This window comes from Ascaphus truei, chromosome 13, assembly GCF_040206685.1.
Source record: "Ascaphus truei isolate aAscTru1 chromosome 13, aAscTru1.hap1, whole genome shotgun sequence".
NCBI classification, from domain to species: Eukaryota; Metazoa; Chordata; class Amphibia; order Anura; family Ascaphidae; genus Ascaphus; species Ascaphus truei.
Genome location: NC_134495.1, coordinates 6,684,855 through 6,709,319, shown reverse-complemented (window position 1 = coordinate 6,709,319; position 24,465 = coordinate 6,684,855). Strand labels below are relative to the sequence as shown.

Genomic DNA, 24,465 nt, shown 5'->3' with positions numbered 1-24,465 from the left:
TCTCTTATAGCGCTTCTGAGGTCAGATGCATTGTAAGGAACCCCAACCCTCTCTAATAGCGCGTCTGAGATCAGATACATTGTAAGGAACCCCAACCCTCTCTAATAGCGCGTCTGAGATCAGATGCATTGTAAGGAACCCCAACCCTCTCTAATAGCGCGTCTGAGATCAGATGCATTGTAAGGAACCCCAACCCCCTCTAATAGCGCGTCTGAGATCAGATGCATTGTAAGGAACCCCAACCCTCTCTAATAGCGCATCTGAGATCAGATACATTGTAATGAACCCCAACCCTCTCTAATAGCGCGTCTGAGATCAGATACATTGTAAGGAACCCCAACCCTCTCTAATAGCGCGCCTGAGATCAGATGCATTGTAAATTCTTCTATATTTGGTACAATTTGCAAATGACCTGAATATTGCAGGAACCCTTTAGGGACGCCCGGGGAACCCTTGTTGAAAAACACCTGTGTAAATACATATGTATAAGATTACCCTGTACCTAACTACAGTGATGTTTACAGAATATACTAAAAATTAGGGTGGGCAAAAGTTTGACCAGTTTATTTACAGAAAAGGAATCCGGGGGTGAGCAATTTGTCAGGTTTTGGCTTAAATTTCCCAATGGATTTGAAAAGTCAACTTTTGCGAAGTTTGGATTTTGAATCTAGGATGTGTCTATCCCTAATTAAAGGCCATGTATCTGTAGTAGTATTATGTAGCTATCTATGTCAAAACATATCATTACTTAACCCCATCACGGTCGTCACTGACCGTGATGGGGTTAAACCTTCCATTTCTTAGGGGACACTCCCTACCACCATAAACATATGAATTGATACTCGTTCCTAATGAGTAAGGGAAGTGGCTTGTTTAGTGGGTTAAATGTAGATCATTGACATAAAATGTCTGAATTGTTCAAAATCATGTACAAGTATTGTAAAATATATTTTCTAAACAAGTCTTTGACTGAGCCACTGATTGAGCCACCTGTGCTGAATCGGGATATCCTTAAAATCTGACCTGTTGGTGGCCCTTGAGAACTGAATTTGGCTCCTACTCCTGCACTAGGTGCTGTATGGTTACTTGCGTTCAATCTCATGAGGCTGACAGCGGCCAGGCTGATAAATGGATGGGCGTCTCCCTCCACTTTAGTTTCTGGCATCCGGGTCCTGCGTGCGTCATGGTGCGGGGAGGTCCAGTGGTGCTGTAAGGGTTATGGGTGAATCTTTCTCAGGAGAAGGATTTGTATGGATGAAAACGCGTTTTGCTCGCTGTGGGGCAATCATTTCATTGTGTTTGCACTTCTAGATCCATGAAGTTAACGCACAAATTAATCAGCTCATAGAAAAGAGAATGAGGAGGAATGATCCAATGGACGACAAATTATCTCTGTTCCGACAGCAGGTTCGTGATTTAAAAAAACTGCATTTCCGCGGCGTATCCACCCTCTCTTACTCTCTCCCCCTTCTCACCCTCCCCCACCCTCTCTTACTCTCTCCCCCTTCTCACCCTCCCCCACCCTCTCTTACTCTCTCCCCCTTCTCACCCTCCCCCACCCTCTCTTACTCTCTCCCCCTTCTCACCCTCCCCCACCCTAATTCCTCCCTCTTTCCTCACTTAGGCCGCGTTTATAGTGCCGGCAACAGCGACGCAATGTCGCATCAAAACATGCATCGATGCCACTGCGTGCGCTTATAGTAGGAGCGACGTGTCTCCATCGCCGGCACTATAAGCGAGGCCTAAATCCCTCCCCATCCCCTCTAAGAATTTGACTTGTCGTGTTATGGGGGGTGGGGGGGAAGGGGATGTGCCCTCTGAGTCCGGCCCTGCGTCTGTGAAGCTGGAGCCACGCGGCACTGACGTAGAAGTTGGGCCCAACTTCTGGAGCTGACTAGTACATCAGCGGGGGGAGGGGCGGGGGCAGCTGATCATTAGCATGGCGCTTGGCCCTGCACTCCCACCTTCCAGCAACGGACAGCCGTGCCTCCCCACGCTCTCGGGGGAGGGGGGGGCTGCAATTGCACGGGTTAGCAGCAGCATAGTTACACCACTATTGCCTTTTAGAACTTGGCTTCGGAAGCACCAAAACATGCTTTTATTCAAACTTGAATGCTCATTTTATTGTAACATGTAATCCGCGTGCACGCGTGCGCGTATTTAACTGTTTACATATGTTTGCACGTTGTTAAATACACGTCTGCGCATGCAATGTTGTCACAGGCGGCCATCATTGCTCGAAAGAAAGAAACAAAAGCCGAAGAACTGCAGGAGGCAAAAGAAGAGCTGGTGGGCTTAGGAAAAGAGCGAGAACACAAATCCAGCCAGGCCCGAGATGTCGATGGCGCCGAGGTTTTAAAAGGGGACGAGGTAAGAACCCACGCGGAGAAGTCGTGCAAGCTTTTCTCTGCTTTGAAGGCCACCGGCGGTGAAAGGGTTAATATTATTTGCGTACTTCAGCTTAATTGCGGGTAATCTCCGGAATTTCTTTTCGGTTTGTTTTTTCAGCATTTACAGTGAGCATATTTATTTTTAAACTGTGCTGCGCTAATTTGGGGCGTGTACGTGAGACCGCCGTGCCGTAGAAATGTCCCCTTTTGTTTCATTCTGATCACATCCAGCAGTGTGTGTGTTTGTTACAGAATATTAATACAAAATCGTCTTTTGAGGGAATTCTTAAAAATGGCCACCACCGGGAATTTTCACAATTTAATAATTCGGCACCAATCCCTGAGAAATGACCGTATTCTCACCTTGTTTAGTTAAAACGTATTCACCTTTTACCTTGCTAGCGGGTGCACTGCACCAGCCGGGTTTGGACCTTCCAGCATTGCCCCCATGTGATCCCTCGTGGAACCATCACATGCTCATGGCATGGACAGAAGAGAAGTCTTCCTCTTCCACTTAGATCAAGAGCAAGAAAAGAGCAAAACTGTTATGTTATCAGGGACATCAAGAGGTTAATTAGCCTCTCGCCCATGCACTGACCCTTATTCAGTATCCAGTGTTGGGGTTTCTCCATGGCAGGGAAGCCTCTGAGTTCCAATCACAACAGAGGCTTCCCTGCTACGGAGAAGCTGCTTCCCTGCTACGGAGAAGCTGCTTCCCTGCTACGGAGAAGCTGCTTCCCTGCTACGGAGAAGCTGCTTCCCTGCTACGGAGAAGCTGCTTCCCTGCTACGGAGAAGCTGCTTCCCTGCTACGGAAAAGCTGCTTCCCTGCTATGGAGAAGAGCTTCCCTGCTATGGGAAGCTGCTTCCCTGCTACGGAGAAGCTGCTTCCCTGCTACGGGGAAGCTGCTTCCCTGCTACGGAGAAGCTGCTTCCCTGCTACGGAGAAGCTGCTTCCCTGCTACGGAGAAGCTGCTTCCCTGCTACGGAGAAGCTGCTTCCCTGCTACGGAGAAGCTGCTTCCCTGCTACGGAGAAGCTGCTTCCCTGCTACGGAGAAGCTGCTTCCCTGCTACGGAGAAGCTGCTTCCCTGCTACGGAGAAGCTGCTTCCCTGCATGAACAGTAGTATTGAACAAGGGCTAATATGCATTATTTTTAATGGAAGTTGCCGTTGGGCTTTTAAAGTATGAAACTAGGGTTATCCACTGTACAGTATGCTTTAAGTTTAGACAGGCTGGAGATGCATAGAAGAAGTAACCAGGAAGATGGAATAGGAGGGGTCTCCCCGTCATCTCTCTAAAAGATCTCTCTATGGCGGGGTGGGCAACTCCAGTCCTCAAGGGCCACCAGCAGGTCAGATTTTAAGGATATCCCTGCTTCAGCACAGGTGGTGCAGTCGAAGACTGAGCTGAGACCTGTGCTGAAGCAGGGATATCCCTAATACCTGGCCTTTTGCTGGCTCTTGAGGACTGGAGTTGGCAGCCCCTGCTCTCGGGTGAACATTTGGATAATACCAGTTGCAGTAACCTCCATTCACTTGAGTGGAAGTGTATGCATCATTAACTGTGTGTTACCCAGCTTCTCATCCTATTAAAGACAGGTCTATAAGATGATGCAGGGTTTTAGCTGCACGGAAAGTGGCCTCAGTCAGCGCTCCTGAATAAAGAGGAGTATTGCTACTTTCCTTGTTTGGATGCTTGGTAACCCTGTATAAAACATGTCCAAGTCTGTACCCTGTATAAAACATGTCCAGGTCTGTACCCTGTATAAAACATGTCCAGGTCTGTACCCTGTATAAAACATGTCCAGGTCTGTACCCTGTATAAAACATGTCCAAGTCTGTACCCTGTATAAAACATGTCCAAGTCTGTGGCCGTGTATTTTATTGCTAATGCAGTGTACTGTATGTCACTTCATATGACACGGGCTGTACAGCTCTGAGGCCAATTAATGTGCTAGGAAGGGCCAGCAAGATGTACCAAAATCAGATTTATCAGCAGTCACGGAAGTGGTTTGAGAGAAACTAGAGATCATGATGGCGGATACGCTGACTCAGAATAATGAAGATGACTTCAGATCTTTAGCTGTATTGGCGACTAAAGCTAATGTGTACGATGCAGACTGTAAGGCCAGTGGTAAGAAATAAATACATAGTGACTGCTCTGAAAGCTTTTATTAGAAGAGAAGATGCCATGTTCGTGACCATGTTAAAGCTGGGAGCTCTTGTGCATGTCTTGAAACTAATAAATGTTCTATTTCCATGCTTGTAAATCTATATCAGGCATTGTTCTGTGGTGTAAGTTGATGTGGTGGAAACTTAGCAGCGATTCACAGCACGTTGCTATAACGAGGGAAAAACTTGAGCACGTTTCGCTCTATTAAATTTCTTCAAACCCATAAAACTGTATCAGGGAGTTAGCAATGAGATCAAATAAGAGTTGACAATATTATGAAGAGCAACCGCTTTAGGCTTTCAATATGCAGAGAGCCACAGGGGGGTTACATTTTCTACTGATCTAGCAGAGATGAGGAGGGCAAATCTAGGCCTAGCACAATAATTACTCTGATGCCGCGTTGACGTTGAAGTTGGATGTTGCAGAAGACGGTATAAAAAGCAATGCCCGCACCATGTGTGAGGCTGCCAGAGAAGCCAGCTACATATTTGCTGAATGATGGGGAATATGATGGCACAGCCCCACAAACTCCGTTACGTGACATTAACCAAAGTTACCGTCCCATTTGGTCATCTATTTAGAAAGGAGAGGTATACAGGGATATACCAAATAAGTAAACATGGGGAGGATGTTTGATCCAGGGAGTCAGGAAGGAATGTATTCCCCCCCCCCCACTCCCACCCCTCTTATCAGATATCATTAGATAATGTCACTGGGGTTTTTTCTTTGCCGTCCTCTGGACCAATATACTAAGTACAAATATAGGATAAGTACTGGTATCTGTCATCTAAATTTAGCATAGGTTGAACTTGATGGGCATATGTCTTTTTTCAACCTCATCTTGGTTACATACAGTAGTTACATACAGTAGTTACATAGTAACTATGCCGAGAGATTAGCAAAGCTGTACAAACTGCATTTGTACATTTAAGTGTCTTCCCCCCTCCCCCGAAAAATAAATAAGCGAGATTGCTCACAAACTATTTCGCCAGGCCCGCGTGGGCTTATGAGGTCACTAAATATCGCCAGACAGGGAGCGAGACACGGTGTGTGTGCCCTATTTATATTCTCGGCGTTAAGCGACTAGCGATTTTGAGAGGATAAATTCAACTGCAATGCACATTTACATAATGGCGGCGAATCGTCTGCGAACCCTGACTGACTCGTGGATTTTTTTTTTTTGTTACTAAAAAAGGGCCCATTTCACCTGGCTCGTTATCCATCGGGTTTTCGGTGAAAATGTAATGTTTTTTTTTAAACTTTTTAATGTTTCCTTTTTGAAGATGTTTTAATGGACACACTTTTCCTTTATTTCTTTTTTAATTTATTTTTAAAGCCATATAATCAAAAGGCGCGTTTATAATCTACTGTATTAAGTAGTTTTTTTTTAACATAGTAATTTAAGTTGAAAAAAAGATTATACAAGTGAAATATACAAAAGGAGTATGTATTTATATTGATCCAGAGGAAGGCAAAAAAAAAACTCTAGTTCAATGTTTGCTCATTTAAATATCTTTTTGGCAATATGCAGTCTTAAATTGGGGATCCATATTGGATATAGACTGGAAAGAAAATATAACAGGACACATGATCTATATACAAAGTAATAGCTCAGAGACACGTACTGGGCACTGCACCTCTCAATTAACAATGTGACTATTAGTAGACTAGGGATAGTTTAAATAGTTCCAGGAATAAATTATCCATCACAGCCAGTTGGAATGGGGGTCTCCAAGAATTAAGGATTTGCCTTGCAGTAAATGAAACGGACGTCACGAATAAAAGGTTACAACCCCCACTAGGTTTCATAATCTCTGGTAATGAAGGATAAAAGATGAAATACTGCGGTGACGTATGTTTTTTCTCCAGGTGTTTCGTTTGCAGATATAAAGGATCCTTGCAAACGGATTTTCTTCCTAAAATATGTAGGTGATGAAGCGTTAAAAAAAAAAAAAAAAAAATATTCTGTATATAGCGTTTGCCCAGGGTTGACATTGTACATCGACAGATAATAGAGAGAGTGGTGACTTATCAATGGGACTTCATGCTCTTGTAGTGTAAAGTACTTCACTTGAGTAATAGTGTTGCATTTTTCATGGTCACTCTGACCCTTGAATTAGTTTAAAATTAAATGGAGTTAGGTATTTACTTTCATCTAGAGTTCAAGTGAAGGTGCAAATAAGTAAATTAAATCCAGTGCAGTGCTCAATTTGTGGATAAAAGCACTCACAACTGGTCCGTGGGTGTCGGTTGATCACAATAGCAGTTTTCAGATGGTGTTAACTGCACATTGAAATCATTTCCCCGTCTGTTTAAGCGAAATGAGTGTCGTAAGGGCACACTAGCCACTCTGGAGTAACCCAGAAATCGCCGCGTTCAGCCACAGATGTCCCGCACAGCTCCTCATGTCGATGTTGTCCTTGCCGAAGTGGGTACTTCCGCGTCTGCGTGCGCACCACGGTGCGGTGTCCCAGAGGCGTCTGGCTGGCTAGCAAATTTGTACGGTGTCCTCAAAGTGGCGAAAACCCTATGCGTTTCGCCTTCGCTTATCGGCTTTCTCAGGGTGAGGAAGATCATCCCAGATGCATCAAGAAAGAAATCAAATGACCTAGATACATTAAGTTTTTACGTGGCCTCTGTGGAACTTCATCAAGAGTGGCGGTTTTATGAGAATCCATAAAATAAGTAAAAAAAACTAAATGTTTACATTTTTAATGCAAAAGGACTAGGCAGCCGTAAAACAGGCTTCCACCGTCCATCTTCATTCACCAATTGATCTCATTCGAAAGGTTCCCATCCATTGTTACTTACCGGCCAAGGTCAACATCCTCTTCATCGTCTTATAGTTAGTTCTATTCCATTAATTTTGACACATTTGTTGAACATCACTTTAGTCCTGCTGAGGTTTGTATGGAGACTCGCTTTCTTTTTCGCTTCGATGAGCTCTCTGATTTGTTGCCTGAGGTTTCCTGGACTTGTGGCAAAAATAACAATGTCATCTGCAAATCGTAGGTGATTCAAGTGTTCACTGCTGATTTTTATGCCTTTTTCGTCCCAATTCAAGATCTTGAACAATTCAAGTGTTGAAGTGAAAAGTTTTGGTGACATGGTGTCTCCTTGTCGCACTCCCTTGCTGATCCTCGTGACATGGTGTCTCCTTGCCGCACTCCCTCGCTAATCCTGGTGACACGGTGTATCCCTGTCGCACTCCCGTACTGATCCTGGTGACACAGTGTCTCCTTGTCGCACTCCCTCGCTGATCCTGGTGACAGTGTCTCCTTGTCACACTCCCTTGCTGATCCTGGTGACGTGGTGTCTCCCTGCCGCACTCCCTTGCTGATCCTGGTGACAGTGTCTCCTTGTCGCACTCCCTTGCTGATCCTTATGACATGGTGTCTCCTTGTCGCACTCCCTTGCTGATCCTGGTGACATGGTGTCTCCCTGCCGCACTCCCTTGCTGATCCTTGTGACACGGTGTCTCCCTGCCGCACTCCCTTGCTGATCCTGGTGACACGGTGTCTCCCTGCCGCACTCCCTTGCTGATCCTGGTGACACGGTGTCTCCCTGTCGCACTCCCTCGCTGATCCTGGTGACACGGTGTCTCCCTGTCGCACTCCCTTGCTGATCCTGGTGACACGGTGTCTCCCTGTCGCACTCCCTTGCTGATCCTGGTGACACGGTGTCTCCCTGTCGCACTCCCTTGCTGATCCTGGTGACATGGTGTCTCCCTGTCGCACTCCCTTGCTGATCCTGGTGACACGGTGTCTCCCTGTCGCACTCCCTTGCTGATCCTGGTGACACGGTGTCTCCCTGTCGCACTCCCTCGTTGATCCTGGTGACACGGTGTCTCCCTGTCGCACTCCCTCGCTGATCCTGGTGACACGGTGTCTCCCTGTCGCACTCCCTCGCTGATCCTGGTGACACGGTGTCTCCCTGTCGCACTCCCTTGCTGATCCTGGTGACATGGTGTCTCCCTGCCACACTCCCTTGCTGATCCTGGTGACACGGTGTCTCCCTGCCGCACTCCCTCACAGATCCTGGTGACACGGTGTCTCCCTACCGCACTCCCTTGCTGATCCTGGTGACACGGTGTCTCCCTGCCGCACTCCCTTGCTGATTCTGGTGACACGGTGTCTCCCTGCTGCACTCCCTTGCTGATCCTGGTGACACGGTGTCTCCCTGCCGCACTCCCTTGCTGATCCTGGTGACACGGTGTCTCCCTGCCGCACTCCCTTGCTGATCCTGGTGACACGGTGTCTCCCTGCCGCACTCCCTTGCTGATCCTGGTGACACGGTGTCTCCCTGCCGCACTCCCTTGCTGATCCCTGTGACACAGTGTCTCCCTGTCGCACTCCCTTGCAGGTCCACAGCTTGCTTGTATCTTCGTGTAATCTATTGGTTGATATGGCATTCTAGTAAATGTTCCTTATAACATCAATGTACGCTTCTTCAACACTTTGTCTTCTTCAGGCATTTAAAACCACTGCGGTGTATACAGAATCAAATAGTTTTTCCTAATGTTGGAATCCTAAGCTGAGTGGTAGATCGTATGTATTACTTTAGGAACTTACTACTTGTATGCCTTGGATGTGGTCCATTGTGTTGTATCCACTGGGAAATGTTGCTTGTTCTCTGGGCGGGGAGAAGTCATTGGTCTATTTCAGCCAATTAGTGAGTATCTTTGTAAAAGTCTGGCAACTGATTGGTCTGTAGTTCTTGAGGTCTTCTTTGTCTCCTTTCTTGTGGAAGAGGATATCTGTCATGTTGTGAAATGTTCCTGTTCTTCAAGCAGCTTGTATAAAGTTTTGCAAGTATTTTCTCAACTTGCCCAATTTATTTCCAGATTTCAATTGTAATTCCATCTTCCCAGGGAGCCTTTCCATTCTTCATGAATTGTATTGCCTTTGCCAGGTCTTGTAGAAGGACGTATAGTACATTGATGGTTACTTCTTGCTCTTCCACTGCTGAATTATGCCCTGTGTTCTGTGTTCTCGTACAATTTCATGTAGAACTCTTCAAGATAAGTGTGCAGCCTTTTATTGTTCGTCCATTGTCTTGTTTGAGTGCAATGATTAGCTTCTTCCCAATCATGTCACTGCTTTGTCTTATGTAAGCTTTTGTTATCTTCAATAGTCTTCTTCACCATCTCACAGTTAAATGTCCTTACATCTTCAGTTTGTGTTTGTCTTGCACAGCTCTGCATATTCAGTTCTTGCGTCTTGGGATGACTTAATTTCTTGTCATCGGCCCATAACTACGTTGTCTCTTCTGGTATTTTCTTATCCTGTTTTTTGTTGGCGATTCCTAAGGGCACCTCATGCATTTCGAACAACCCGAAGCGATTATTCAGCTCTGGTTGAAATTCTGTGCTGTTATTCTTGAGGTTCTTGATGTTGATTGATTTTGTCTTCTGTTTATGCAGTTTTCTTCTTTCCATCTTTGCAGTCAGATGTAATTTGCAGCGACCCAATCGCTGATCACTACTTGTGTCAAAACTGTTAAGGAGCGTGCAGTCTTCAATCGCGCGTTTCTTGTTAGCTTGGCTGTAGTCCATTTTATTCTTGATTCCATTAGATCCATTCATTGTCAATATACTCTACAATATACACACTAAATTGTGTTATTCCATAAAACATTTATACGCGGGTGTGTGTGTTTATATATTGTAAAAGTACTGAACCTAGATTTAGAAATCACCCAGTAGCACCTGCTATGCCGGCAATAATAGAACAGCCACAGACTGTAGGTTTCTTATGCGAAAATGGTAAATGCTGCAGAAACGCGTGGATGGTTTGTAGTTAATTTTTTGGAGACAGGGGGAGGTTGAACACAAATGTAAACCCATTTGCAGTCAGAGGGGCCAGCGACGTTCGCAAAGCGTTGCAGGCTCCCTTAAAGTGGTTGTGAAATTGCAAATCAAGCCTGACGAGGATTGTTTGTATGTGACAGCTGGGAAGCAGTCCTGCTCGGAAGATTCCCATGCCTTTTATATGTTCTACGGCGGATCTTTCCGTGAGATGTAGCAGAACTGGAACTGTTCCAATAACCCTTTCAATGCCAAAGGGATTTCGGAAACGTTGGGGCAGGAGGGGGAGGAAATATTGTATAAATAGAAAGGCACCGAGCCTTCCTATAGAAGCCAGAATCATGCGAAATGTACATCAACAATAGAAGTCCTTCGTTTGTATTGGCTTACACGTTGTGCCGTAACTCCTTAAGTGCCCTAATGCAGTGCGTCATTGACCGTTGCTAATTTTTATGGGGTGGAACGCACCCCACATTGGAGGCCCGCCAGTCCCGGTCCCATCCGGCCCAGCTGCTGGAACGGAAAATTGATCACGTAAAAGCTCCGAAGAGCAGTCACGTGATGTGACAGTGCCAAGGTGGTCCGTAGTCACGGACGTGGCACGAGTCTCCGGCACAGAGTTGGGTTAAGATATCTGGATATCCATTGATACTTACCAATTTCATTTGGGTGATATAAACCTTTAAAAAATGTGTGTGTGTGTGTGTGTGTGTGTATATGTATATGTATATGTATATGTATATGTATATGTATATGTATATGTATATGTATATATATATATATATATATATATATATATATATATATATATATATATATATATACCCACACCACGCTATATACATGCATACATACCCACATCACACTATACATGCGTGTATATGTATGTGCGCGCGTGCATACATATACATACTGCTGAATGGTCAAGTACCTGTTTCAATTGTAAGCTTTAAAGTCCTTTATAAGAATGCTCGTTAAACACTGGATGTAAAAACTCCTATATCATTCATGTTTTTCATGTGAAGAAGTATTTTTTGTAAACTTTTCTATTTTATTTTCCCTACAAAACAAACAAGCCTTTTGCTTACCACCTTCACATCTAGAGGGGCCAAATTCTGCATTTCCCATGTTGACAGCAATGCATTTCAGGTCTCTCGAGTCGTAAAGAGGGGTTACGATGAAAAGGCAACATTTTCATACCCTACTACCCCTGCCTTCTCACACGGCAGTGTCGCACCCCTGCCTTCTCACACGGCAGTGTCGCACCCCTGCCTTCTCACACGGCAGTGTCGCACCCCTGCCTTCTCACACGGCAGTGTCGCACCCCTGCCTTCTCACACGGCAGTGTCGCACCCCTGCCTTCTCACACGGCAGTGTCGCATGCATTAGGCCAGGTCCCCGCTGGGTACTGCAGTGCCCGCTGTGGCAGACGCTGCGGGGACAAGAGCCCTCCCCTCAATGGGGCCGGGCCCGCTGCGAGGGGCGGCCGCCGTGCGCCCAGTTTTTCCGGAACACCTGAAAATGGAGATGGCCACAGGCAATGGAGCGCTGGGCCACGCCCCCCGACGATTCAGCCAGTGAGGGCGAACCTGCTGGGTGACATCATGGCCGCTCCCCCGTCACGCCCCCCCCCCACCCCCGTCTTTCCCCCTGCAACTCCTTGCAGACTGGGGATCTTAGCTGCACGCGCCGCCAGCCTCGCGGTTGCGCGTGCAGCGGAGGCACTGGGGCTGCAGCCTTACAAAGCCTATACAATGAATACATTTTAGATGTATTATTTGGACGGTTTATTCACAATGGCAGCAACATCCATTTGTTCCATAAGAATTAGGCTTCTATTGTCTTTCGGGTCACGTCCTAACATTTATCTCTTTCAGTGTCAAACTGTAGTCTATTGCCAAGCGAGGCCCAGCTTGCATAGAGCACATTCAGTCACTTTCAGGTTTCTCCTTTCATCCGAAATGTTTAGAGCGATTGACTTCAAAAATAGTTCTGGAGTATAGCAAGAATTAAAAAAAGAAGTTGGCTTAGCCACGGCAAAGGATGTCAGATGGAGAGGTTAGATTTTATTTTGGGCATTCTGCCCGGGACACTTTTAATAGAACGTACAGTTATTCCAGGGGGTATGAGGCTTTGAAATAATGTAATGCCTAGATTACTAAATAAATCAAAAACACATTCTGTTCATTTCTGTAAGTAGGCAATCTTGTTGCAGACCTCTACATATCCTCATGCTATATAAAACAATTCTTCCAGGTCTTTGCAATATCATGAATGGTGCTGTGTTAATGGGTTGTAGTCCACTCAAATACTCTAGGTCAGGGCTGGCCAACGCCAGTCCTCAAGGGTCACCAACAAGTCAGGTTTTAAGGATGTCCCTGCTTCAGCACAGATGGCTTAGTCAACGACCTGAGGACTGGAGTTGGCCACAAGGTATAGAACACCTACAGGCATTTAGTTGTAACTGTAACCAGCCCGTAGTTGAATCCTTGCACTGTTACCTGTTGGACAGGCCAGGGAAGATACTCATGAGCATTAACTTTATATTATTTCTGCATGCCTTGTTCTGTATTGCATCTTCCTACCCATCGATCTTGCAGAAAGGAAGCCACGTGAGAATGAGATCAGCAAAGTGGTTTTTTTTGTTTTTTTACAATATCAAATATTCCTACAACAGAATGGCTACACACACACACACACACACACACACACACACACACACACACACACACACACACACACACACACACACACACACACACACACACACACACACACACACACCCCTATATGTGATATGTTGTTATCCAGGTTTATTGCAGATGGTCTTGACCATTACAGAGCAACCTGCAATCCCGGGTTTCAAGATGTTTCTAACCCTTAATTAAAGGAACCCGTAGTTCACCCAATAATTCCCAATAACTTTTTAACCCCGTCTTAATTTTTCTTTTTTACATGGATGAGGAAGCAGGGGTTCCCTGGCTTTGAGGGACCCCTGGTTTCGGAGATACTTGCCGCTAAAGGTAGCGCAAGGGCCATTTCCTCCATGGGGAAACATAATGGCGCTTTAAATCTCCCGTATCATGAGGGCCACTAAGAATCCACAGCGGATGCTTCCTGTTGGCACGCTGGGGCTTAATATACAGGGAAATACGGGCGGCACCTTTCCCAGAAAGTATCGTGGGAATCGGAGGGGGCCTGAAATGGACGCGGTTCAGCTTCTGGGGACCCCCTGCTTTCCATTCATGTGAAAAACACAATGTGGGGGGGGGGGGGGGTAAGGGGGGCGAACATCTCCTTTAATTATCTTAGATCTAATTATTACTTGGCTTGCTTAGGTACATTACGTTTTGGCCTGGCCTGGCCTGTCTAGTCTGCCTATTTCTTTTATAACTTCTATTTTATTGACAATTTAGGGAGTTTAATTGGGGGATATAGGAAAAAAAGAAAGAGGGAATATAGGTACATTGAGAAAATACAAGTCATCTAAGAGTAAGTTTTATACCTGTCAAAAGATCATTTTTACACAAATACAGCTTTACGGGGTTATTAGTGACCTCGTAGACTCTCGCTCATCGCAATGTGAACGAAGGTCTGAGCAGAGGGATCTGTTTTTATTATTTATACGTGTGGCTGTAATGCCTTTGTTGCCGGTCACTCTTAACGTGCCGCGTTCCCGGTATAGGAGCAATGCATTGTGTTCCCGCTAACATGGCGTCTTGTATTGCAGTTTAAACGTTACGTGAGCAAGCTTCGTTGGAAGAGCACCGTGTTTAAGAAAAAACGCCAAGAACTGGCTGAGCTTAGCGCTGAATATGGCGTCCTGCAGAGAACCGAAGCAATCCTAAAGCAACGCCACGACAGCATGCAGCAACAGCTGGTAATTCCCACACGGCACATCCATTACATGAGCAGTCATCAATACACAGGCTCTTTCTAGGAACCAGGACCTATCCTGCCCAATCCCACCTGCGTGTGCCCCCCTGAAACACAAAGCAATGGCAGAAAAGAGATTAATGGTGCTCTCATCTTAATTGTAATACAATAAAACATTTCAGTGCTGTCCTAGATTAATCACTGAACCGTTTATTTTTATTTTCTGACGTTTAAGGCTGGTGGGCCTCAACTCCAGTCTTCAAGTTCCCCCACCGCACAGCACGTCAGGTTTTCAGGATATCCCTGCTTCAGCACAAGTGGCTCAATCAGAGGCTCAGTCGAAGACAGTACCACCTGTGGTGAAGCAGGGACTTATTGAGCCACCTGTGCTGACGCAGGGATATCCTCAAAACCTGACCTGTTGGGGGGGGGGGGGCTTGAGGACTGGAGTTGAGCACCCCTGGTTTAAGGCATGGATAGGGTCTGGCCTTTGTAGTGACCGGTTTAAATATCAATATCACACTTTTGTCCTGGGCACTAAAATTTAGATTTTTTCACAAAGCAGACATTAAGAGATATACATCTTATATTCAAGTGTGTGTGGCAACATGTCACATGGCGCTAACGAGATTTGCCTAATATTACACCAGTTACAAGTGCCCCAGGCTGGATTTGAGTACCACAAGCATGTGTATGCAGGTATACTAATTTAACCACTATACCACCCCACTTCCTTCAGGGGGGCGCTGTGCCTGCAGAATTCTTTGTACAAAGCTACAGCCTCTGCATCAAAGTAGCACTGCTCTTATACTGGCTGAACCAATGATGTTTCCTGCCATGAGAGGTGCCCACACTTTTGTGTCCGTGGCTAGCTGCTTTGTGCTTTTCCAAATTGATTGAATGTGATCATATGTGGTAGTGGGAACCATGAATAACCTACTTTTGAAAGCATTGAAGCTACAGAAGAAGATTTTAAGTGGTATTGTGCATGTTTTGTGATGCAGGGTTCTGCTGTAACGTACAGTATAATGCTCTTTAGTGGACCAACGAATTTGTAGATGATGTTGAGCTCCAGCTTTTGATGCTTCACAAGCATAGTCTTCAGTTGTACTGCAGCAGAAACCTTTATATGTACTTTATAAGTACTTTATCCTGGACTGTAGAAAATTGGAAGAAGATTGGGAGACTTCTGAAGCCTCAAAGTTTGTGTACGATATCATCTTCAAGGAATTCTCAAGATTGTATTGTATGTCTTTATTTATATAGCGCCATAAATGTACATAGCGCTTCACAGTGGTAATACATGTTGTAATCATATAAATAACAAATAATATAAATAACAGGTCATGGGAATAAGTGCTTCAGACATAAAAGTAACATTAAGGAAGAGGAGTCCCTACTCAAGATGGTCTAAAGCTATTCAAACCTGCATATGTTGGTAATAGAAGCTAAAGTTGTTGCCAGAAAGTAGTCAAACCGGCATCTTATTGTGTGCGTGCGTGCGTGCGTGCGTGCGTGCGCGCGTGTGTGTGTGTGTGCGCGCGCGCGCGTCTGTTATAAACTCCCATGAAAGAAGTTGATGATGTGAGATTGTGAGGTAAACGTTGGAGCATCATGAACACTCAAATTGTAAAGAGCTCTACATAGAGAATTATTGCCCAGTAAGTTTTGGAGTGGGTTAGACAAAGTGCATCACTCAAAAGTTGAAAAGAAGCCAAACAGATCTTAAAATACTGTTTTCGAGTTGATGGATCTGCTTTGCCCATTAAGGGCTGCAGACACGGGCTCTATATAAATTACATGCTGCCTAGCAGTTGGCTCAGTTTATACTGTGTTACTATTTTAAATGCAGGATCAGTGCAGAGCTGCAATAGTATCTGTGTCTTTGTTACCCTTACTACATCAATAAGGAAAATCGTTGCCTTTCTCTTCATAAAGAAGCAATCCAAGCCTTCAAACTCTTTCATTTTGATATAGGATTTAAGCAGTGAGTCTCTGGAGCAGAACCCCATTAATTTCAGCTCTGGGGACCCCTTGCTTCCAGATATACTTACCTCCGAATTAGGTGCCCGTAGCCGCTCTCCTCGGGTGCCAGGGTGCAAAACATGTCCTCTGGTTTAAAGCTCTCAGATCCTGCGGGCCAATTAGAAGCCGTGATGTCATCGGTACGGCTTCCTATTGGCCCATATGACACAGGAGCTTTAAACTTTAAAGCCCTGCTTGCTTGGCCAGAGTGGCTACCGGCACCTACTTCGGGGGTAAGTAGCTCTGAAAGTAGGGGTCCCCGCAGCTGAAATTAATGGTGTTTTGCTCCAGAGACCCTCTTCTTCAATGCTTTATAATAAACAAAAAATATATATATTTGGCAGCTTGGATTGCTCCTTTAATAATCTGCATCTCCGAAGAAATTTAGAATTGCTGTTGATTTTCTAGCTTTGTCTAGTGTTGTTGTCTAGCTGAATTAGAATAACCTTTAAAAATGCACGTTTCGTATTATCCCTGCTTGAAAATGGCAAGTCTAAAAACTACCTCTGATGCCAAAGATTTTATATGATGCTTGTACGATGTTCTTTTCTGATTTACACCTCATTTTAATTAGATTGTTTCAGAGACTAATACAATATCTATTTTTGATCAAACTCTGCACCTTGATTCTTTTACTTGTTTTTTTTTTTGCTTACATAAACATATTTCTTACACAAAACGATGTGACTTTAATCTGTTAAAGCAAAGAGGAAAGTATTGAGAGGCAACATAATACGGGTGATGTATCAAGGCAAATTTTCAGGAAAAATTAGCGCAAGCTGTGTAATGTTTCATCTCTATTTAGAATGGGATGCATCAAACCGTGCGTCTCCGTGCGGCACCTTCTAATCTTGTAATTGCGTCCAAAAATATCTGACCGGCCTGAGATGGTGTAAACTGGCCGACAATTTACGTCAGATTTAGGAAATACTTTCAGATGTAGGAAATACAAGCAGGAAATGGAGTAATGCGTCAAACCCAACTTCTATTTGCACCTTTTTTTACCTTGATGCATCATGACGATTGTTTCTCTGAGCAAACAACTTTGGCCATTGCTTGGGGCTTATTTGGCGCAGAGAAATCTTATTTTAAACCTGCACTCGTGCGTGCCTCTGTACTAACCAAAATGTGTCCCTCTGCGCCATCAGCGGCAAAAAGGAGTTTTGTTTTTATTTGTTTTTGTGGTGCACAAAATTGGACTGTTGGGTGTGCAGATGTTAATAATATATACTTTAAAAGAATGTTTTGTGCACCATAAACAGTAGAAAGTGCATCAAAATCATCCACCATGTTCAACTTGGCGTAAACTTTAAGAAGTCTGTTAATAGGTTTAGCGCAGAATTATGGTGCGATGTGTCAACCCAAAAATGTTTCATTATAGGCTAAGAAAATGTATTCTTTTCACAGTATGGCTATTATAAATTATTAGTGTAACATTATTTATATTTGTTAATTGAAATTGTATCAATCGGGTATTCAACATGACTCGATGCATCCAAATGAATGTCAAACAAAATATGATGCGCCTATGTATGATGCGCCCTATGTATGATGCGCCCTATGTATTATGCGTTCCATGTATGATGCGTCCTATGTATGATGCGTCCTATGTATGATGCATACGTAGCACATTTATGGCGGTTTGTACTGTTTTTTAGCATTTCAATTTTGACACATACAGCACAATGTTAAATATGATCTTAGTACTGTACATAGACTCACTGTTTCACTGGCCATTTCATTTACTTCCTCCCTCCCAATGCCCCCAGCATGCGGTGGCAGGGAGCTTTATTTCTGCTGTTACCGATCTCTTCTCTCACTGTGTTTCCGTGCTGAATGTGATGTGCTTCTTTCTTTTGACAGCAAACGATAGAACAGAAGAGGGGTATTTCAGGTTACAGTGACACACAGGAAGAGATCGAGAGAGTATCGTCTGTGAAGGGCGAGATGGATGAAATGAAAGGCCGCACTTTGGATGACATGTCGGAAATGGTGATTTTGTGTAACCGAGGCCCTCGTTCCCCTTTTGTTATTGTAATTTCTCCTCCAGCTGCTCAGCAAAGTAAACCTGCAATCACAGGGCTGCACTTGTGTTTGCACAAGTCATTTTAACCCCTGCAACTCACAATCGAACCGACTAATATATATAATCAAAAAATAATCTAAAATTATAATCAAAAAAATAAATGATATATATATATATATATATATATATATATATATATATATATATATATATATATATATATATATATATATATGAACATACAGTAATATTTACAGTTGAGATATATATATATATATATATATATATATATATATATATATATATATATATATATATATAAAATTTATTTTTTTGATTATAATGTTTTTATGCCGTTTCAGTGGCATCTTTTAGTCTAAATGTTTAAACACACTGATTTTAAAAGAAGTCCTAGAAATCGCCATGTTCTGAAATCTGCGTTTTCTAAACACAGAGGTCTCAAACTCCGTCCTCAAGGGCCAGCAACAGGCCAGGTTTTCTGGATATCCCTGCTTCAGTCATTCTGACTGAGCCATGTGCTGAAGCTGGGATATCCTGAAATCCTGCCCTGTTGGCGGTCCCTGAGGTCTGGAGTTGGCCACTCCTGTTTTAAAAGATGGGGATTAGGAGTGTGAGTTGAAAATGTAGATGACTCTTTGGCAATATAAGGGTAAAAAGCAGTAAGGCACCGCAGAAGTTAGATGAGCAACTGATAAGGTCTGAAGCTACAAGGAAGATACTGTACATCAAAGCTAAATGTGTTGCACTGGTACAAACGCACTCCTAGATTTGCAAATTATACCATTTATTGTACCGTCTTTTTTCTGATTGAGTCATTTTTCGCATTTAAGCAAAGAGAGACCCCAAAAAAGGGTGCGTCCCCTTCCTGGGTTTAACCCTTTCCTGCCAGAGAGGCCTGCAACGCATTCGTTGCAGGCCTCTCTGGCAGAAAAGGGGTTAATCCTATTGATACAACACAAGGTGTAGTTCTGTTACCTAAGCCAGTGTTTTTCAACCAGGGTTCCCCGGGTAACCTTAAAGGGTTCCCTTCAATGTTCAGGTCATTTGCAAATTGTACCAAATATAGAAGAATTTACAATGCATCTGATCTCAGACGCGCTATTAGAGAGGGTTGGGGTTCCTTACAATGCACCTGATCTCAGACACGCTATTAGAGAGGGTTGGGGTTCCTTACAATGCATCTGATCTCAGACGCACTATTAGAGGGTTGGGGTTCCTTACAATGCATCTGATCTCGGACGCGCTATTAGAGGGTTGGGGTTCCTTACAATGTATCTGATCTCAGACGCGCTATTAGAGAGGGTTGGGGTTCCTTACAATGCATCTGATCTCAGACGCGCTATTAGAGAGGTTTGTGGTTCCTTACAATGCATCTGATCTCAGAGTTGCTGTTAGAGAGGGTTGGGTTTTCCTCTGAATTTCCACTGACCTAAGCATTGATAAAAGATATTGTGTGTCACCAAATTAAATAGTCATTCAAGAGGAGAAGAGATTGTAATTATGTTTTCATTACTATAACATTCTCACAAATATATATTATTATTCTTTTTGGTGTCCCGTGGCAGGTGAAGAAGTTGAATTCAATGATCGCAGATAAGAAGTCCGCGCTAGCCCCAGTTATCAAAGAGCTGAGACCCTTACGTCAGAAATGCCAGGTTGGTGCACACGCTTCGGAAGGGCTTCCTTGTATTTGCCTTGTTTTATTTCATTTTTGTATGTGGGACTCGCACACAATAAGAAGCCATGATCCCAATAAACGCACAATCTGGATCTTTTTAAAAAACTCTTTGACACAGCACGGCGCTCGCACGCGCGTTTCGCACTCCAGGCGGCTAGCTGTAACATCGCCATAGTGATGATAAATCGAATAATTCAAAGTATAACTGGCGTGCCTGACGATTGATCCCTTTGCATTACAAAGACCCATAGCTGGGTCTGGTCAAGGTCATTTGAAAGAAATCCCCTTCCTTTGTGCAAAGAAACGAATGCACTGCAGCATAGCTTTGTCAACACTCAATGCAATTTCTGGCCTCTGTGGTTTTGTAATTAAAGCACAGCAGATTTATGGGATATTTTTGGGACCGAACCAAATCTGCCTAAATCTACAAAACAGGCAAAAAATACATCGAGAACATTGTGCTTTTTGCAACGCCGGAAAGATTGAAGATGCATTTGGTCATCTCTTTACCTACACTTTCAGTCCATTAGACAAATTTGAATTACAATTGCTAACTCAATTTCATGCAGTTTGCTGAAAAAGCAAGTCGTCTTTTGGCTTCCCTTGTGTTCTGCACACCGTGTCTGGGAAGGATTATATACAGATGGGCAGTCATTGTGGAATGATGCACAGCAACGATGGACAAGAACATAGTGCAGGAGCGGCCAACTCCAGTCCTCAAGAGCCACCAACAGGTCAGGTTTTAAGGATATCCCTGCTTCAGCACAGGTGGCTCAATCAGTGGCTCAGTGAAAGACTGAGCCACTGATTGAGCCATCTGTGCTGAAGCTGGGACTGATTGAGCCACCTGTGCTGAAGCAAGGGTAGCCTCAAAACCTGACCTGCTGGTGGCCCCTCAGGACTGCTCCCCCAAGTCTATTTTAAAACATTCGCTAACGGGTTTTTCAAGCCAGTTAGACAGAGCTTTATAAAAATAATCTAAGCATCCGGTCCCGGAGATTTCGCATTCTTCGTTCTTTAACTTGCTGAGATAAGTAAAGTTATGTTGTACGTCGATTTAAGAACTTCTAGAGCTTCAGCTGTGAGCAGCGGTAATGTGCCCCTATTCCAGGGGTTTGGGTTTTATTCTCTCATTGGTATCACTCTGACTTGTCTGGCTGAGTTGTTAAAAAAAAAAAATATATATATATATAATTTTAACTACTTTATTTTGTTTTGTAGATTATATTTCCATTACTATTTTTTTAAAGCTGTAAGGAAAGTGCCAAGACTGTTATTTTGCACCAGATTAGCCAACAACTTGCTGCCACCTTTATCGCCAGACCTATAAAACCCTCCCTGGTCTAGTCTGCTTAGCAGAGATCTGTCTTTAGGAAATAACCCCACGTCTTATTTTTATTTTAACAATATCACTTTTTTGTTCTCAAAAGGAGAGGACTTGTAGGCTGCACGTGCAATGTGTTGGGTAGTTTTTGATCTTTTCTACTATACATAGCAGGACCTTATTAGCCTTTTACTTATGAAGATTTATGGACAGACGACATGAAGAGATGCCCCAATGATGTGATATTTCTGAGCTTTGAGTTGTGGTTGAAGCATGCTGGAATGTCACAGTGCTAATGGAGTCTCAGTGCAGTGTGTGACACTACAATGTAGCCCTCTGCAGCACTGATGGCGTTTAAAAGCCATCGGTCTGCTTAAGGCATCGGACACTAATCCACTGCTAGTGATTCCCCTATGTGTGAAAGTGAAATGATACTCTCAGGTTTATGTAAGCAGCACACGCCATGCCAAAATGTCAGCTCCAAGCCTGTGACTGACAAGAACATGCATTCCTGTATTGCCACGTGCTAATGGATCGCCGCAGTGTTCACTTGCATGACTCTCTGCCCTTTTGACATTAGGAACTGACCCAGGAATATGATGAAAAGAAAGCCCAATATGACAGCTGTGCTGCCGGCCTGGAAAGTAACCGCTCAAAGTTAGAACAGGTGTGTGTGTGTGTGTGTGTGTTGTGCTTTGTGTATGTTGTGCTTGTGCGTGTTTATTGAAGGATGGTTTTCTATCTCCAGCATACCTGGGAGAACCCATCAGATTACAAAAGTGTGAGTGTGATTGATTGATTGATTGAGTGGGGCTGTGTGAAAGAGGAGAGGGTGAAGAGTGAGGGAGGAAGAGTAAGGCTTCGCTTATAGTGCCGGCGACATTGCCGTCGCGGCAAAACAAATGCATTGTTGCCGTCGCTTATATTGCACGCGACAGAGCAACAGCTACCAGAAATCTGGTAGTCACTTATATTTGATTTTTTCGGCGACGGTCTCCCCTTGTGGCCAATCGGGAGCTTCTCCGTGCCTTGGCCCTCCCCTTTTATGACGTCATCCAGAGACGTCGCCTAAACTTCCGAATACAACACGTCGCGACGGGTGACGTCAGCGGTCGCGTCACCGGCTGTATAAGCACAGCTTAAGAAAGGTGGGGGGAGTGTTAGGACGAGAGGGGGAAGTATGAGGAAGAGAGGGGAGACTGTGAGTGTGTGAGAGCAAGGTATGTGAGAGGAGGGGGGCTCGGAAGGTGGTTTACATGGGGACCCCGGTAAAAACAAAATGTTGTGTTTTGTTTAGGCGGCCCTTTCAAAATTTTCACAGGGGAGCCCAAAAAATGTAGTTACGCGGCTAGCCTTAAATAGCAAGATAGAGCATAAGAGACTTGAAGTTGCCAGGCACAAAAGTGTTAATTGTTACTATGCTGGGCCAGTTAAAGAGAAAGATAAGGTTGTTCTGTATTATTCTCCAGCCCTGTAGGATACACTGGCATTTAAAGTTGTCAATATTCACCCTGTGGTTCCAGCAAAGGGGCTATTTCCACTGCCATTTGCTTTGTTAAAAGTTGAATAGCAACAAGGAGCGCAGGAATGAATAACTCCCTGAACCTGACTCCCTTAAGTACATTTTAGCCATCTCGGGTCTATTTTAAACTTCACAAAAAAAGCTACATTTACTTCGCTTTTTAAAACGACTAATCCTATTTCTCTCCCCCCGCCCCCCTAAAACCCAGGAAGTCCGAGGGCTTCAGGAAGCGTGCACCCAGGCAGAAAGTCAATATCATAGCATCAACTTGATGAAGAAGGTGAGCCGGTGCGTGATTAGGAGAAGTCTTTCATTAGGCACAGAAACAAACCGCTAATCGCTGCGTATTTGCCACCAGAACGCTGAAATACTGATGCAGCGCGCTGCCGATGAAATGAAAGCATATGTTGTTCCCGATCCACAGGAAAGAAGAAAAGCCGTCAGGTAAACCAATGGTTTAGTAGCAGCGTTCGTCGTTTTAGATCCCAAATGTACAATATAAAGCAGCAGAATTTAAACTTTCTGCATATAAAAAGTGTTCGTCACCAAACAAGAATCTCATGTTTTCATTGTTACATTTTCTTTTTCCCATTCATTATTTATAAATTTTTTTATTATTTGTGTTAAATGAAACACTTTTGATGCACATTAATTACTGCAATTAAAATCTTGCCACGGTTAGTGGCGTATATTGTGTAGTAGCAACATCCGCCCCGATGTAAACGACAATAATGCAGTTGTTCAATGCATCAGAATATTCTACTTTCGGAACACATGCAACTTTATATTCCAAAGCCTTTGAATATGCCCAAAAATGATGGCTACGAAAGAACATTTCATCAAGTTTCAAAAATGAAATTGATTTAATCTCTTCAGTGAGTTGAAATTTTCCGTTATAAAAAGGCATCCATCATGTGAGCACGGACTATATGTGAACTGTGTATTTTGGTGTCTAAATTTAGAACATTTTCGAATCTACGAAGCATTCTTTCCGAGGTCAGAATTATAAATAGTAGGAACAGAAATCTAAATAATACTGCAGCACAATGTCCAAGCTTTGTAGTGTTCTTTTCCAATCATTTTGTCTAATATTGTTGATTTATTCCTCCCTAGGGCGACAATCGCCAGTCCCTGCCATATAAAGGTTGTGCCCTGGATCTGGAGTGGCCAACTCCAGTCCTCAAGGGCCACCAACAGGTCAGGTTTTCAGGATATCCCTGCTTCAGCACAGGTGGTGCAATCGAAGACCGAGCCACTGATTGAGCCACCTGTGCTGAAGCAGAGATATCTTGCAAACCTGTCCTGTTGGTGGCCCATGAGGACTGGAGTTGGCCGCCCCTGACCTGGATGCGCGGCATGGCAAACGGTTATGGTGGTCATGTTTCCACAAGCTTGGAAACGTGGCACACTTTCAGCCGAGGATTGGAACATCCTGAGGCTTAGACAGGATTTGTATCAGAATACAAGATGACTTCCATCTATTTTTTTAACCCAGCGTGCTGTACAAATTGCTTTTCCAGTGTTGTTTTGGCAAAAAATAATTGCTTACTAAAAATGAACAGTTAAGCTGCATTACTGGCGAGGAGGAACTGCCCTTCTGTGCAGATCTCCCTTTCCGAGCGC

The 24,465-nt window shown here is 44.1% G+C and overlaps 1 protein-coding gene across 8 annotated transcripts in view; it reads left to right on the top strand.

The window, feature by feature from the left end:
* IFT81 (intraflagellar transport 81) overlaps nt 1–24,465 on the top strand; it is a 54,460-nt gene that overhangs the window by 22,019 nt on the left and 7,976 nt on the right. For all 8 annotated transcript variants that reach the window (XM_075568210.1, XM_075568212.1, XM_075568211.1 and 5 more), the window contains exons 10-17: nt 1,312–1,407; nt 2,224–2,370; nt 14,101–14,250; nt 18,135–18,263; nt 19,884–19,973; nt 21,901–21,987; nt 23,051–23,122; nt 23,201–23,286. In XM_075568210.1, the coding sequence (XP_075424325.1) occupies nt 1,312–1,407; nt 2,224–2,370; nt 14,101–14,250; nt 18,135–18,263; nt 19,884–19,973; nt 21,901–21,987; nt 23,051–23,122; nt 23,201–23,286 (857 nt within the window). The remainder of the gene's footprint in view (nt 1–1,311; nt 1,408–2,223; nt 2,371–14,100; nt 14,251–18,134; nt 18,264–19,883; nt 19,974–21,900; nt 21,988–23,050; nt 23,123–23,200; nt 23,287–24,465) is intronic.